This window comes from Lissotriton vulgaris, chromosome 7, assembly GCF_964263255.1.
Source record: "Lissotriton vulgaris chromosome 7, aLisVul1.2, whole genome shotgun sequence".
In the NCBI taxonomy this organism is placed as follows: Eukaryota; Metazoa; Chordata; class Amphibia; order Caudata; family Salamandridae; genus Lissotriton; species Lissotriton vulgaris.
In genome coordinates, this window is record NC_141695.1 from 186,202,234 (window position 1) to 186,220,358 (window position 18,125).

The 18,125-nt window shown below is 46.2% G+C and overlaps 1 protein-coding gene across 1 annotated transcript in view; it reads right to left on the minus strand.

Moving 5' to 3' along the window:
- Positions 1-18,125, minus strand: part of LOC147701153 (sialic acid-binding Ig-like lectin 14) — a 297,336-nt gene that overhangs the window by 158,996 nt on the left and 120,215 nt on the right. Inside the window, exon 4 of the mRNA XM_086929914.1 lies at positions 14,226-14,528. Coding sequence (XP_086786040.1) covers positions 14,226-14,528 — 303 coding nt within the window. The remainder of the gene's footprint in view (positions 1-14,225; positions 14,529-18,125) is intronic.

Consider the following 18,125-nt stretch of genomic DNA (forward strand, 5'->3'; position numbering starts at 1 on the left):
TAATGTCCAAATTGGACAGATTAACATCTGCAATAAATAACAGAGTGATAGGACCAACTAGACTGGTGACACAAGCATCATCTCTAGCATCAGGCAAGCAGGAAAAGGTGGGACCAGGGGTTGAAAAGACTACAAATAATAGCAAGGCAGCGCCTGATAAAAATTCTATTAAACAAAAAAAAAAGCGCTGCCCCACCAAATAAAACGCCGGCGAAAACCGATGATCACCCACCTTCTATCGTAAATGGCACAGCCCCGCAGGCAAGTAACAATCAAGGGAAGAGCTCCCCACCATTAGGTAAGGACACTGAAAGTAACGCTAAATAGGGAACCCCACCCAAGCAAAGACCCACACACCAATAGCTGCAGCACGGGTTAAAACGGGAGTGCGGATCCATTCAATTAATTTACCACCGGAAGCACTACCCTATGTAGTTGTGCTAACAGGTGTACCGCCCCTAAAGGAAGGCAAAAGAGAAAATGAAGGGGAGTTGAGGAACAAATGCGTACAATGGCTAAGATCTAACAAGCCATTACCTTTACATATGTCTGGGGAAATATTGTCTGTCAGAAGGGGGCAATGGATAGGAAATGGCGCAAAAACTATTGCGGGGGATGTTATCGCAATTAACTTCAGGGATACCTCTGTTGTTACCCATATATGTAACTCTTCCTCATTGGGACCACACACCAACATATATCCCCTACCTTTATCCTATTTTTACCCCTTACCGCCCCCACATAGACCAACACAACCAAACAGTGTTCGAGTGAATAGGGCCCCACACCCTCTGCAGTCACATAGAGCAGATAATTGGCAGACTCCCTGGCAGGCATTCCCTTTTTACGATCCTGTAGCTGCAATGCACGCACACTGGAGCAGGTTCTGTGTCTTGGACAATGTCGACTGACTCGAACAGAACAGAAACTGCCAACTTCACCCAACTGAAGGTAGCTCAGTGAAAAGAACCCGACAAATAGGGTGCTTGCCACTTACTGCCCCAGTAGAGACAGGCAGTGCCTTGATGGTACCCGCTCAAGAACTCATAGCAGTTGACACGAATGACACACTAAGGCAAGCAAACGAGCCAAGGGGAGGACCATCGCTAGACAAGATGGTTACCCCAGTGGCATCGGGGGAGGCATCAGTTAGTAGCCTTATGGCGGCTGGTGCAAACAAGGTTGAGTCTGAGTCTGGCATAAGAGTTATATCCTGGAACATTGCAGGGGTGGCAGCCAAATACAATGTGAAGGAGTGGAGAGATTTTATAACCAGTTTCCACATCATCTGCCTCTAGGAGACCTGGGCTGTCGAACCCAATCAATTTTCACTGGAAGGGTTCAAAGGTTTTGGGGTCCCGCAGTAAGGGCGCCTTCCGGAAGAGCTATTGGCGGACTTATCACATATGTAGATCTTCGCATCCAGGGGTGTTGGTCAAACCTGAGCTGGGACTCTACAAACATGCAAGCGATTGGCTTCTCCCACAAGGGTTTAAAAATCACACTGATAAACTGGCACAACGCAGTGGGCCCATGTGGCAGAAATAACACCATGAAAGAATTAGATGACCATTTTAATAACATGTCTTCAATTAATCATGCCAAGGGGTCACCGCATACCATTCTAGCTGGAGACTTTAACTGCCATCTTTGTGAAAAACTAAGACCAATAAACAAGGACTGGTCACGGTGCCCGAATGAAAAGTGGCCACACTTTACTCACACCACTGAAGGCAAGGAGATGGAGAAATTTATAAAGAGGCACAACCTATCATTTATAATGGATTTAATAAAGATAGGCAATATGAGGGAACCTAATCCAACGTATAAAGGAAGGGGTTGCCACTCTTACATAGACTTTGTCATGATGTCCCCAACACTTAAAAAATGGATTATAAACTTTTACATTGTAATTAGTCCCTTTAGTGATCACAACCCGCTGGCATTGGATCTTAAAGGTATGAACCTCAGAACAGCAGAGGGTGTACCCGAGGCCATAGAACAGGTGACAGCTCAAGGGAGAAGGTTGAAATGGGCTAAGATTAATGGAGAAACGTTTTACCTCAACCTTGTAACGAAGGGCCTAAAACAAATACAAGTATGCCTGGACGAAAATATGGGGGGATTAACTGTGGTTAGGGCCTTTGAAGAAATTGCCCAACTTGTAGATACCTTATTGAAATCCTCTCCCCGAACAGGAATCACACGGCCCCAGACCCCACGTTGGTTTGATCATGACTGCACCAAGGCACATGAAAGACCTTAAAAAATGCCTCACTGATCAACCAAAGGACAAAGCCAAAATAGCAGGGAGCAGATCCAATTACAAAAAAGCCCTGAAAACGCGTAAAAGAACCCTACAAAATCAAGCATGGGAGGATCTAAGGGAAGCAGCAGAGAGGGGCGACATGACGGCTTTTTGGAGAGTGATAAATGACCCATGTTTTAAAGACCCAAGGGGGCCAGACATAGTGAATGCCATTCTCCCGGATCAATGGTATAATCACTATCGTGGTCTTTACAAACACAATGGGATAGCACTGCAAGTAGAAGGCGCAAAACCAGCAGCACTTGTAAGCTTAGAATTTTCGCTGGGAGAAGTAAAATCAGCCATCCAAGGGCTCTCAAAAAATAAAGCGCCAGGCACCGATGCTATCCCCCCTGACCTCTATTTGAGCAACATTGACTTATGGGCACCTATTCTCACTAGGGTCTTGAACGAGGCAGTAGTGGCAAGACTGCCCCGCTCTTGGTCCTCTGCAACTATTGTCCCAATCCACAAAAAGGGTAGCCGGGACGACCCCCAATGCTACCGTCCTTTCTCACTAATAGATGTTATGGCTAATGTTCTGGGACGAGTGATTTTAAATCGTTTACAAATCTGGGCAGAGGACAACCACATTTTAACAGATGTACAGTATGGGTTCAGAGAAGGGAGATCCACAACAGACCAATGTTTAAACTTGTATCTCCTCACCACCAAATACACCATTGCCGCCAAGGGGACTATCCATATGGGGTTTATGGATCTCTCAGCGGCCTTCGACCATGTCAACAGACAAAAGTTATGGGCCCTGATGACCTCCCTGGGGGTGGATCATGGGCTAGTGGACACCTTGAAGACATTACACTGGGAGACCAAAGCTGCAGTTCGCTACAATAAAGAAGGTATGAAGACAGAGCCATTCCCTTGCACAAGTGGCGTGCGGCAGGGCTGCATTTTAGCCCCTTTTTTATTTTCTTTATATATTAACAATTTGGATCAAGAACTTATGAAGTTGGGAGTGGACTCCCCCAAGATTGGCCAGCGTCCGGTACCCGTCCTCTTGTATGCGGACGACGCGGTGTTGCTAGCCCGCACTCCATTGGGTTTACAAAAGCTAATCGATGGTTTTGTTAATTTTATGAACTCATTGGATCTCTCAGCAAACCTGGACAAGTCTTTTGTCATGTCCACAGGCCTAAACTCAAAAAAGACTTTTTCGCACAGCATAGGCTCACATAGGCTAGGAAGAGTTAAGTCCTTCTCTTACCTAGGCGTTCTCTTTGATGAGAAATTGGAATTTAAGAACCTGGCGGAAAAACACGCAACCAAATTGGTGGCCTCAATGGGCGCCATAATGGCTTATGGAAGGAGGTTAGGTAGATGGTCACCAGAACAGATACTGAACCTCTATAGGGCGGTCTCTTGTGCCAAGGTGTCTTATGGAGCAGAAGTCTGGGGCTGTAAAACTAATCAAGTATACCAGATACAAGGTGAGCAAAACATTTTTTTTTTAAAACTACTAAAGGTTCCTCAGAGCACCCCCTCATACATAACACACATGGAATTGGGCGAGCCATATATTGAGGACAAAATCATGGTTCAACCCCTCCTGGCCTGGATCAAGATTTGGACAAACCCCGAGGCTAGCCTCAGCAGACAGATCATCAAGGATTGCCTGAGTCGGGATAGAGGGGGGCAGATTCCATGGCTCAAATATGTAAAGGACACCATGGAATGTATTGGCTGCAAGAATCTGTTCTCTGAGCCGGAGTCGATGACCGCTCAGAACAAAACCCTGGTCAAAAACCTATTTAGTGCATGGGTAATAGACAGAAGGGCCCACGCTGAAATCAGGAAAACATCCGTGGTGGCCCATGGCTTATTAATAACTACAATACTTAGAATGGAACCATACCTAGCGGTAATGTATAATGCGCAGGAAAGATTTTACATGACTAGGTTCCGTCTGAATCTCCTTCACCATTTATTGGTCGTTCCCGCAGGATTCACACGTACGGTAGAGCTGAAGGGTACCTGCGGCTGCGACACTAGGTCTCCACAGGATACCCTTCACTTTGTTTTATTATGTCCTTTTTACTCAGAGCCTAGAAAGAAGTTTTTAGTAAGGATTCTGAAAAACCGAAGACTGAAACATGCCAAAGCAGCCCTCCTTTTTTTGCAAAAATCCCCAGATCCATATACTTTGTTATATGTTATATGTTATAAGCTTTATTAAGGTTGCCATAAGACTGAGGAATACTAGGGAAACAACTGTCCATACCACTACTACATAGACCGAACCAATGTCAGTATGAGACCCCCAATGATTGCCTTTTTAGATCTATTTTTAACTATAACTTTTTTAACATTGTTATTTAAAATGCTTTTAAACATTGTATGTATGTATTTTCATGTTCTTTAATGGTATCTTTTTAAGTACCGAATAAAGATAATTTGAATTTGAACTGGGGAACCTACTTGAGCTGACCCATTGGCAGCAAGAAGGGGGTCCCTGCAGGGAGGAATTTTGTGAAGAGCAGAAGAAGTGCCCTACTCTTGTGGGTTTGAGGCAACAGGCCACAAACCAGGCAGTAGGTGATCAGTCTGGATCACATTGGATCTACTGGGAGAATGGTCTCCTGTATAGCAAGCCTAAAGTTGCTGAGCCTGGGTCAGCCCGTGTGCTGGTGGTACCCCAGTGCTTCAAAGCCTTCCTACTGGGTTTGGCTCATGATGTTCCTTTAGCTGGTCATCTGGGGCAGAACAAGACATTTGAAAGGCTTGTCTCACACTTTATTGGCCCCAGATACTCATTGTAGGACCTATCAAACTTGCAAGGCAAGTGGGAAGAGTGGGAGGAGGCACAAGGCCCCTCTCCAACCTTTCCCTGTAGTCAGTACCCCCTTTGAACGGGTGGGCATTGACATTGTGGGGCCACTGAACCCCAAGACAGCCATGGGCAACAGGTTTTTCTTGGTCTTGGTGGACCATGCTACCCAATACTCAGAAGCCATTCTGCTCAGGACAGTGACGGCCCCCGTGCTGGGATGTGCACTGATGGGGATCTTCTCCCGTGTGGGGTTCCCCCGAGAGGTTGTGTCTGACCAAGATACAAACTTCATTTCCAATTATATGAAGTCTCTGTGGAAGGAGTGTGGTGTACCTATAAGTTCACCACTCCTTACCACCCACAAGGAAATGGGCTGGTTGAAAGATTCAACCGGACCCTTAAAGGCCTGATTATAGGTCTTGAAGAACCAATGAGGGGTAAGAGGGACGTCCTCTTGCCATGCCTTCTGTTTGCCTACCGTGAGGTACCACAAAAGTCTCTAGGGTTCAGCCCCTTTGAGCTTTTGTATGGTCTCCCGGTAAGAGGGCCTTTGAGTCTGGTCAAGGAAGGCTGGGAGCAATCTCCAAAAAAAACTCCCCAGGATGTGTATAGTTACATGCTGGCCTTCAGGAATCAGACTCGGCGTTTCAGGGATCTCGCTCAGGTGAATCTGGAAGCCAGCCAGGAGGAAATTAGGCGGTGGTACGATCAGAATGCCACTCTGATTGATCTTCAGCCTGAACAGAAAGTTTGGGTCATGGCCCCTGTGGAGCCTTGGGCGCTCCAGGACAGGTGGACCGGTCCGTAAGAGGTGGTGGAGCCCAAGAGTGAGGTCACTTATCTGGTGAACTTGCGGTCTCCCCGGAACCCCTGCGGGTCCTGCATGTTAACCGCCTAAAGCCCCACTTAAAAAGGTGCATGCTCCTAGCGACAGATGGGGGAATGGAGGAGGAGACCGAGCCTCTTCCTGACCAACTGTCTGCAACAGAGCAAGATGGGTCAGTGGATGGTGTCAGCCTCTCTGCCACCCTGACCCCTGATCAGCAGCAAGATTGCTATTTTCCTTGGATCCTGGTGTCACAGAGTGGTGCGTCCATGATGTGGACACTGGTGACAGTCCTCCTGTCAAGCACAAGGCTTACAGAGTGACTGACAAGGTTAGGGCTTACATTAAGGAGGAAATCTCCAAGATGTTCGCTTTAGGGGTCATTGAGTCCTCACACAGTCCTTGGGCCAGCCCAGTGGTCTTGGTCCCAAAGGCTGCCTGACTGGTTGCCACACCCGAACTCCGGATCTGTGTGGACTACAGAGGGCTCAATTCAGTCACCAGGACTGATGCACACCGCATCCCCACAGCACGTTTGACTTGACGTCTGGGTACTAGCAGATCGCCTTGACTGATGGGGCTAAGGAGAGGTCAGCATTCTCCACACCAGATGGGCACTACCAATTCCGGGTTATGCCCTTTGGGATGAAGAATAAACCTGTCACATTTCAGAGGTTGGTCAACCAGGTGTTGGCTGGACTGGAGGATTTCAGTGCCGCCTACCTGGATGACATTGCAGTGTTCAGCGCCAGTTGGAAAGAACACTTGCAGCACCTCTGCGAAGTGTTGATGGCACTACGCAAAGCAGGCCTCAGGATCAAGGCAAGTAAGTGTCAGATCGGGCAGGACTCTGTTGTGTACTTGGGTCACCAGGGAAGAAACGGCCAGGTGGCGCCCCTACAACCCAAGATTGATACCATCCTGGCATGGGAACCCCCAAAGACTCAGACACAGGTGAGAGCCTTTTTAGGACTGACAGGGTACTACAGGAGGTTTGTCAAGGGGTATGGCAACATTGTTGCACCCTTTACTGAGCTGACTTCCAGGAAGCTGCCCAAGAAAGTGAACTGGACTGACACCTGTCAGAATTCTTTTGACGCCCTGAAAACTGCCATGTGCACAGCACCCGTGCTTCAGGCGCCCAACTTCCCAAAATAATTAATTGTACAGACAGACGCTTCAGAGCATGGTGTGGGGGCTGTTCTACCACAGATTAATGAAGAGGGCCTAGATTAACCTGTAGCCTTCATCAGTAGGAGGTTACTTCCACGGGAATAGAGGTGGAGTGCAATTGAGCGTGAAGCATTTGCTGTGGTCTGGGCACTGAAGAAGTTGAGACCATACTTGTTTGGGACTCACTTCCGAGTTCAGATCGACCAGAGGCCCCACAGATGGCTGATGCAGATGAGGGGTGGGTGAGAACCCAAAGTTGTTGAGGTGGTCCATTTCCCTACAGTCTATGGACTTTACGGTGGAACACCGCCCTGGTACAGAACACGCCAACGCTGATGGTCTGTCCAGATTTTTCTGCCTTAGAGAAGAAAAATCCCAAGGGGAAGGGTATTTCTCCCCACATTTCAGCTGGAGGGGACATGTGTTAGACCTGACATCATTGGCGTGAGTCTCCCTTCCATTTTTGATGGATTGCCTCCTCTGTTTTGGTATGTTTTTGCTGGATTTATGCTTTGGGCACTGTGCCACTGCTAATCAGTGCCACAGTGCAAGTGCTCCCCATGTTAAATTGATATACTGTTTGGATTCCATGATTGGGTTATTTGATTTATCTGTCAGCCCCTAGTACAGTGCACTATGTGTGCCCAGGGCTGGTAAATCAAATGCTGCTGGGGGGCTTGCAGCACTGGTTGTGCCACTCACAGCACAAAAACACCTTATAAAGTGTGTCTCATGCCTGCCATTGCAAGGTCTGTGTGCAGCCTAGCACTGCCATATCGACTTGGCCAAGTGCACCCACTTGCCAGTCCCTAAACCTTCCCTTTGCCTCATATTAGACACCCCTATGGTGGGCTCAAGGGCAGGGTGCATTGTAAGTATAAGGTAGGACATGCTCTGATGTTTCTAGCATGTGCTAATAGTGAATTACAGCCATTTTCGTTTTTTACTATTGAAGGCTACCTGTTCTCATAGGTTAGAATGGGCAGTTAGATTATTACATTTTTATAATCCTAACTGACTCAGGGAACATGGTAGAAATTTGAATTTAGTATGCCTTTGAATTTAGTATGCCAGAATAATAAAGTACATATTTTAGTAAAGTTTATTGTAATATTCTGTGTTTGCAAACACTACTTTTAGAAAGCAGGTATTTGCTTGCCTAACCATTTGAGCCTGCCCCTGCTGGGTTGTTCATTCCTTGTCTGGGTTTGTGTGTGACAGGGCTGGGGAATTCCAGGAGATAGGCTGGGGCAGCCCAGTGGTGAATAGAGAGATCTGCATCTAGATGGGAGAGAGGAGTTACACCTGGGACCTGAATAGGGCTGGGCCTTCCCTCTATAATGCTGGCTCCACCCTCTGTGGCTTGTCTGATGTCTCTGCCCTGCACTGTGAAAGTAGAGGAGGAATCATGTCAACAGAGTGCTCCAGAGCTGTATTTTCCCTCCCCTGACTGACTCCACCTCCTGTGGGGCGGCTGATGTCTCTGCCCTGCACAGTGAAAGGAAGAAGAGAGTCATGTAAACAAAGTGCTCAGGAACTGGTTTGGACTAGGCAGAGGCCTCTCTGCCTTCAGAGAACAAAGGAATTTGGGGTATAAATATTGGGAAAGGAGAAGGAACTTTGTAAGGACTTTCATCCACAGAATATTCTCCAAGGGCTTGAACTGTGCTTGCCTCCTGCTGAAGTCTCAGGGACAAAAGACTTCACCTCCAGCTTTCTCCTGAATTTCCATGCTGGGAATTCTGACTCCAGTCACTTGTGTGCCACTGGGAGCTGGAAGCGCGACGCATCAAGAAGAAGCGTGTCGCCGCCACATCTGAAATCATCGCAACGCCGGAGAAGTGAGCCTTCGTCGCATCTCCCCGGAAGCATGTATTCATCGAAGCTGCTGCTGTCGCATCACCGGAGAAGTGTGACACCATCGTGAGAGTCGCCATCGCATCACCGGAGAAGCGTGTCGCAGGGCCTGTCGTGGCTCCAAAATACAGAGTCGTCGCAAGGCTGCCAGGGCATCATCGCATTGCCATCGCATCGCCGCATCAAGGGTGCCATCTTCTCGCATCGCAACCGGATTGTCACATCGCATCAAGGCGCCATCTTGCGCACCGCAACGAGCCTGCAGGCCCAGAATCTATGCATCACCTCCACACCGTTAAGGCTCACGACGAGACCCTACTCTGCGCAAGCATTGAGGAAGGACGCAGCCGTTCCCCTGGGTCACGTAACAGTCGCATCTCCCCTTTTGCCAGCCTTTTGTTCACTTTGCATTACGCATCCAGGTACTTTGTTGAGAACTTTGTTGCATTTACCATCAACTTGAACTAAGAGACTTTAATCATCTTTTAAGTAATCTTAAGTGCAGTATTGTGGATTTTTGTCATTTGTGGTCTTGTGTTAAGTCTATATAAATAATACCTATTTTTATAAAACCTGTGTTGTGTCCATCTGTAGTGTTATCACTGTATTACTGTGTATATACACAAATGCTTAACACACTGCCTCTGAGATAAGCCTGTCTGCTCGTGCCAAGCTACCAAGTGGGTGAGCAGGGGTTATTAAGGAGTGCAATCCCCTTATCTTGACTTAGAAGTAAGGGTCCCTATTTGGACAAAGGTGATAACCATTGCCAACTAGAGACCCCCAGATCTAACAATCTTCAATTATTAATTGTGGAGAAGATGGTGGAGGTGGAGAGAGTTGTGGGCAGGATAAACAGGGGTAGTAGCCGTGTCCTTCTTCTTCTGCAGGAAGCTTGTGTTTTGCTGGATTTTCAGTCAAACAATGTCCAGTATCAGGATTAATTTACATTTTTTTTGTTTATTTTGTTATGTTATGTTAGAAGATTTACAGAGCGCATGGCGGCCCCAGGGACGGGGCGTCCTAGCGCTAAAGAAAAACCAGGACACAGGTGTTTTAGGATGATGAGCATAGAGACTGTAAATTAGTTGAGGAAGAGCCAGGTTTCTATGGCCTTTCTATAGGCCAGATGGTTGTGAATATTTCTGATGGACAATCTGTTACTTTCCCACTTTATATTTGACACAAACTTTGTTTCTATTTCTTTTGCTATTTCTTTCGACTGATGTATCTTAACTCCAAATTGGCTCATTTATATTTTAATGGAGCATAAGATGCCTTTGCTATTGTGACTGATTGAATATGTATTTACTGACAAAATCACCATGTATATAAATGCCTGAGGTTCGGAAATCTGTTGACTTCCAACCTTTTGCCCACGTAATTTTCATATGTTTTTGCTTCATGATTTCAAAATATTTTGTATTAATAAATGTACTCAATCCCCAATTGGAGAATATTAACACAGGTCCTATTGTGGGTCTGTGTTCCATTGTTCATTACCCTTTTGAAGGGATCAATGTTGCTTATAGCATTTCTTCTTGAGATCAGGCCTTTTTCACTTGAGTTGCTGCAGGCTGGTTCTGACCACTATTTCCTTTTAAAGTTTTGCTTGGAGCACGATTTCTCATTGATGAGTGTCAAATGTGTTTCATTAATGATTTTATTAGTTTCCCATTCAATTTCACCTTGGGAATTAAGGGGCATATTAGCAAGGGGAAGTATCAGCACTTTTTCGGCGAATTGTGCCGAGAAAGCGGCAATACTTCTAGAGCCCTATCGACAAGGGCATTTTAACGCCTGGCTCAAGCCTACTTTGCATGCGGGCGACAAACATCCCTAATGACATGCAAAGTGGGCGTTCCCACGTCCAACCACATGTAAAATGTGGTTGGAGGTGGGAACACCCTATTACCAAGGCAGGCGTTGGGAGAGGCAGACCGGCGATAAACTTGTTTATTGCAGGTCTCCCAACGCCTGCTCTGACCAGGTGTTAGGGCATTGATAACATGGGGGTGTGGCTCATAACGCTGATTCCACCCCCCCATATTATCAATTCACACATTAGCGCATGAAAACGTTTGTTTTCATGCGCTAATGTGCCATATCGCCGACTATCGCCGGATTTCTTTTCGCCTACGTGACGCGCATTGATAATTGCGTGCTATTACGGCGAAAAAATCCGGCGATAGCCGGCGATATGGGAATGTGCGTTGTGCGTTTTCTAATGCACTTCTAGGTAATATGCCCCAAAGTGAGTTAAGTGGTGGATGCCAGAGGTTTCACAAGAAGGCCACAAGCCTCTTCTGGGCAAACACAGACTCCTGTAACCCGCCATTAGTTCTCTACCTGTGAAGGGACCTAGACTCTATCCTCAGGCTGCTTCTACCGCTTCTCCACCCATTTTCCAGTTCAGGTATTGTCGTCTGACAACTGAATCCCTTAACAATGATAGCTTGCTACAGGTTCTTTGTGACCTTTCGATATTTATCGAGTCATTAAGCCAGTGCTGACCTTGCACATGCAAACCTTAGTTTATTTGTAGAAAGTGTACCGCACAGTTATGGAGTAGCTGTGTGGCCGAACTTGTTTTCAGATCTTTTAATTACCGCGAGAGTTCCCGTCTCGTACTTCCACTTCCTGCTCGGCCTCCGGTCCACCCCACTACAATGCTAATATCATCGGTCAATCAATTGGAATGTAGGAAGCGGGGGGTCAGGGATCCAATGTAGCATGTCAGACCAGCCCAGCGAGGGCTGTTACTAACTGGAGAATTTCCTCTCTCACTTCCATCTCATTCAGCTTGTCGCAGGCTGAAATTGTAGCGTGCAATCTTATCCCACACTGAACTTCCCAGGTCCGGTTTCAGCTCCGATCAGTGGGCCTCATTTATGAAAAGTGACGCATCGCTGCGTGAAGACAGCGATGCGTCACTTTTCACTGCACCCTTCTTGCGACACCAATGATGCGTCATATTTACAGTATGACGCATCATTGTGCAAGGAGTTACAGATACGTCAGTATTTCTGACGTATCTGTAGGCGCAAAGTGACGCATTGCTGGAGTGTGTCACAAAAGTGACGCAACTCCAGCAATGTGTCCTTTCACATGGGGCAAGCCCCAAGTGAAAGGGCCTGCGTCAGTCTTACGCCTGCTGTGAGGCAGGCGTAAGAAATTGACGCATTTGTGTCCTAGAAGTGGTGCAGTGAAATCTCATAGATTTGACTGCTTCACTTCTACGACCCTTTCTTGCGTCAATACGCCCCCCTTGCATACATTATACCTGGCGCAGGTATAATGTGGTGCAGGGGTTTGCAAAGTGACGCATCTACCTAGATGCGTCACTTTGTAAATATGGCGCGACAAGGCGCATTTTTTACGCCACTGGTGCGTCACAAAAAGTGATGCACCAGCGGCGTAAAAGTGATGCATGGCCTCATAAATGTGGCCCAGTGTTTCTCTGTGTGTTGGCTATCTTGCTGCGTGTCTCTCTACCCCAAAAGCAGTTTCAACCACAAAGCATGACGGAAGCTCTACATGGTTCCCAAGGGTAGCCTGATACATGTACTTCTCACACTTATCAACAATGAAGGAATACGCAACACATGCTATCTATAGGGTCATTTCTCTCATAAACAGTGACTGGCTGCTATGGGGTGTGGACTCTGACAAATACTAACATTGAGTTGGCTTGGGGCAGTTATACTGTTTCCAAAAGTCGTATTTGGATACGGGTAGATTCATTCCAATCTGTTGCCTTGTATAGGATGAACATCTCTGCAAAATAATGTCCTTGAGATAGTGCACTGAATTCATAAAATGGTGTTGCCAATCATGGTGTGTTATCCACTGAAAAAAGTGGAACCCAGCGAGGGGGGATTTCCAAAGGGTGCGTCACTTGAAGTAGGTTTCCTTTGCTACTGCCCATAGCTGCTGTAACTGACACGAATCTCCTCCACATTTTGATGCTTAATGAAACAGCAGGTATTCAACTCAGGATTTATTTTTCAGGGCTCAAATCCCTACCATGACAACCATTTACATTCTTTCACTGATCCACAAGAGATCCACTACCATGTGAGTAAAGGGCACATGGAGGACCTGAATGCTTTGTGTCTACTAGACACTTACAATGGACAGCAACAGATCTACTATTGAAGCTTCGGCAATTGCTATGTACATACTAAAAGTTAGGAGCTGCTTGTCAGACATTTGATAGAATCTTGCACATCGGTGTCAGCCGCCAACATATTCTGAACTCTTCATAGTTCCTGACAGAAAGACTGGCGAATGCAGAACATTTGCAAGGTGCTGCGATTGTGGTATATGTGGTAAGAGTATTAGTTTCAGTATAGAGGATCTGGTGTGTTCCCTATTTACTGCTACCTATGATATACCCAATCTCTAGGCAATACCAAGAATTGGACGAGTTTGGCTCACTCGCTTCCCAAAGTGAAAAGCTGAAATGACCCTCACCTCTTATTTACTAATGTATAAACAATACCATGTTGCTTTCTTTTATCCGTAGGTTTTTTCCACCCAATGACACCAGTGGAGAGGTAGGTCCTCTCTTCATTTGTTAAATCTATGTATCATCAGCACTCACTACATGCAGTGTAGGGATACATAGACACAGCCCTTATGAATGCCTTAGAACCACGGCTAGTAAGAGGCAGACACATGTTAGCATGAAATGTACTCATATACAGTGACGCATACAGGTCATTATACCAAGTTATGCCTCCTGTATTTACCCATTGGTAATTTTTTAATAAACCTAGGATACCACCGGTATAAAAAACACTTTAGTGGTTTATCCTAAGGTTTTTTAACTAACAAACAAGACCCAATCACTGCCCTGAAAAGAAAAGAAATATCCAAGATCTCACTCAGGTTAAGCCCCAATCTGAGTTTGATTCCGCCCTGGTAGTACCACCTTACCAGGGTGGAACGAGAAGGCGAATGATGAAGCATGTCACATTACTTGAGCGAGCCATCCTCAGCCAATTCTTGCAATCGTCTAGAGATTGGGTATATCGTAGGTAGCAGTAGAGAGGGACCAACCTAAATCCTTCATAACGACTCGCCTAATAGCCAAGTAGGCGGATAGCAGAGCCCAGAGGGTATCATGCTGTGTATTTGTAACATGTATATGTAAATAAGAGCAGGCGTGAGCACGATAATGCCTTACAACTCTTGCTTGCTGTGATAACGTATCAGTTTCAGTGTCTTCAACCCAACACAGTAGCTTAGGAGTTCATCATAATACTTACATAGCACATTGAAGCGGGGAGTCTTTTTCGTCTTCGATTCCATTCCCTGTACATATTGCACACTGCAGGTCACATGCCTCCCATGGAGATGGTGAGAGGCAGTAAATGTGTGTCTTGAAGTTACTTCCCAAGTGCCTTCTTTAAGGTCCTTGTGCTCCACGTTGGTTCTTCCATACTCAGGGCTCCAGGTGATTGTTGGTGGATGTATGTTGCAGTTGTGAGTGGTTTTGCACTCTAGAGTCACAGTTTCTCCTTCTGTGATTTCATCTCTGTAGCCATACAATTCTGGGTCGGGCGGATTGACTGAATTTAAACAATTGTACAGTTAGTGTTGCAAAATAGTGAATACCATCTAAAACAATAATTCTGTGCTGATTGAATTAATAATAGATTATCCTAAATAATAAGTATGCATACTTTCCCCTTCTGATATTAACAAAGTTCATCTGCAGCAACAGGCTTGAAACCAAAGGACACTGTTATGCTGTTCAAAATATCATATAATAAAGGGCTCCTTGAACATCAGTGAGATGCATTTCAAAGTTGGGGACTACAATCAAACACTGCTGTGTCTTACCCAGGCTCGAAGTCACATATAAGGCTAGCGCTTCAAGTCAGACCCTAATCACAATTTGGATGCAAACTGTAGCAAGGAACAGGGGAAACTGTATCAATAATGCAATATTCCCCATTTAGAATGGTTCTATATGTGCCATTTATGCACCTCCCCAGGCAAAGTAACACATTGTGGTAGTACATTTACCTGAACATGCCCCTGTAGTGTAATGAGGGTATGTAGAAAGAAGCCCCTTTTTAAGTTTTCAACAATAATAACTCTGTCCCAGAATGTGATGGTGAGTCTGATTCTAAGATTGAACTGCTTTGGTAAGTCAGTAATGTTCTTTACTGTACCCAGTGACTTCTTGGAATCTTTCAGTAAAACACAGTTAGAGACCAAAACACAAGAGCATTTATGAGTGCAGGAAGTAGCCCAACAGGAGTACTCTTGTACCAGCTCTTGCATGCAAAGAGGGCACAGTCCTTCTATTTGTTGTATTTTCCCATTTCAGAACTTTGGAGCCAGTTTACAAAGGCATGTGAGAATATGTAAAACTTTACTAGATGATTACTCCTTTATGTTCAGCCAAATGCCTTTCTGAATAGAACACCCCTCCCCTGAAAGAAAGTAATCAGTGAGTAAAGGAGATAGTGGCTGTAAACCAGAAATGGTAGAAAGAAAGCACACAGAAGGGGGAGAAGAATAGAGATGACAGAGGCAGTAAGTGTGTGGTAGAACAAGAAGCAGTAGTGGGTTAAAAACCTGAGGAAAGAAATCTAGGAAATACATGCAATTATCAGTAGATATTCGGGGGCACCGGGGGCAATCATGGGCTATTGGATCTCAATCGTAGGGGCCCAGAGTAGTCTGCATCTGATGTCCCAAGGTCTGTCCTACTATGGCTCTGCAAAGATGGCCAAGTACAGACCCTAAAGCACTTCACTCTGTTGACGATGGCAGGCAGTCACTGGCCACTCAGTTATGTTTTCTGGGGGTTAGTCAACTCAGAACCTAAAGTAACTGGTGCTATAACTACTCCATGGAATGCTATCACCCACCCTTTTCTTTTACCTGCATGTCCCTCTTCTGGTGAAGCTAGGCTGGTTCACCCAGGGGTCAGTGTGTCAATGCAGCTCAAGAAAATGCTCAAGTGCTGGTTTTCCCTGCTCAACATAAGCTGTGCTCAATTCAGTACAGACTCCTCTAGCATCTCGCCATAAGCATGCCTGTGTTGCAATTGCAACCAGCAAGGAGGCAGCATCAGGTGTCTTCAGTAGCTTCAGCTTTTGGGGGGTGATGTGCAGTGCCCAGGAGGTCAGTCCTGGCTGGCTGCATGAGAGAGGGCAGCTCTGGTGCCAAAAGAGGTCTTCTGACACAAACATGGGTACCTGGAGTTACATGGGCCCTATGGGAAGGGCAGGTCCCTCTGAGCTTCAGACATGCATCTAAGTCATATAATGAAATGTTGCAGGTGAGACACACCACCTACAAAGGGGTGGGCCAAAGTGGCAAGATGGACAGCCACAAACACATTTCTTAATAACGGTGGTGAGGATTACAGCGGGTGCACTTGCTTACAGGTGCAAGGACCGCTGTGGATGCACTTCTTGGTCAAGGAGGCACGATTGGCCACAACCACACTTAATGGCACAGTGGACGGGTTAGGCACTAACTCCAATTCCAGTCAGACGCCCACTACTCCTGGGGCTCCTGGATTACTCTCTTTCATCTTTCTTCTCCTGGCAGACCCCAAAGGCACAAGAACCTTTCTGCATCTTACTTTTCTATGACAGCTGCACATCCTGCAGAGTTGACAGGTTCCTTCCCTTTTTTTAAGTAAGGTTTACTTCATGTCATGTGAACAGTATCTTCCAGCATGATAAAAATTGATCAATCAATCAATCAATCAATCAATCAATCAATCAATCATTTAATTTGTAAAGCCCACTACTTACCCATAAGGGTTTCAAGGCGCTGGGCAGGGGGGGGGGGGGGGGGGGGGGGGTTGCAGCTGCTACTGGTCGAAGAGCCAGGTCTTGAGTTGTCTCCTGAAAGTCAGCAGGTCTTCGGCTTGTCGTAGGTAGAGGGGGAGGTGTTCCAGGTCTTGGCGGCGCGGTGGGAGGAGGACCTGCCTCCGGAAATGGTTCTGCTGATGCGCGGGACCGTGGCCAGGGCGTGGTTATCAGAGCAGATTTTCCTGTTGGGTACGTGGAAGGAGATGTCTCCTCCCCTCAGTAAAGCTGGCTGTCAGGCAGACACCCCCTCTGGTTTCAAGGCAGTTCTCTGACCACTTTGCTGAGCGCTCCATGCATTGTTACTGGAATACCAAGTGAGTTTAAGACATTTTTTACAGTCAAAGCAGTCACCAGACATACCCTTTGTGAACAGCAATTCTCCTCACAGCAGGGTAGTCTCCAGCCTGAAGTACCATCAACAGAGGCACAAAGAGGAATAGGCTTTCCGCATCTGCTATCATCTGCCACAATGTGCAGTGATCAGGAAAATTACTAAAGCCTGGCCTCACCTAAACAACCTTACAACATAAACAGCAAGACTACAGCCCCGCCATTCACCCCCAGCACTACCAAATAGCAGTGCTTCAGAAAGACTAATCAACAACTCCTCTCAGCAAAAGACCTAATCGAATTTCTAAAGGAGCCTTGCCTCTTTTCTCGCCACTTCAGTGTCTAGGTCTCCTCTTCCAGCTTCAGGAATATCAGCAATACACTTACATGTCTGGGGAAACAACCTCACCTCCATCTTTTACAGCGGAAAAGGCAACGGGTCTCTGGTTTACTCATCCATATCATGCATGTACCACGCAGGCCATATAAACTAAAAGGCACAACATACACTTGGGATGTTAGAGCTAGGATCTGGGTTACTGCATAGAAGTAGAACTTTACATGTGTGACCAGTAGGCTTCCACCATGACTCTACATGCTAAACGATTGACAAGGACAGCAGCGTGCTATCAGCAAACTGAAGATATTCTTTGTGGAAAAGGGTTTTAGTGGCAAAGGGTTTTAGTGGCCAGAATTGCTCAACTGACCACACGCTAGATCGTCTCTAGCGGACGGTGGGGAATAGTTTCTGTAGGGCTCTAAAAAGGTGAGGAAGTGTTAGTTACGTCATATGCTGAGCCAAAGGGTCTCTGGTCCCTGGTACATGGGGCATTTTCTCTGCAATTCGGACTTTAGCCGGATAAATAAGCTATAGTTCCCTCAAAAATTGATTATGGAAATACTCTCCTCACTCAAATACCCAAAACATATCGGTAGCATCCTTCACTCTCAGGCTTAGCTGTGGAGTGCACAGTGTGATGTCATACAATCTATGTT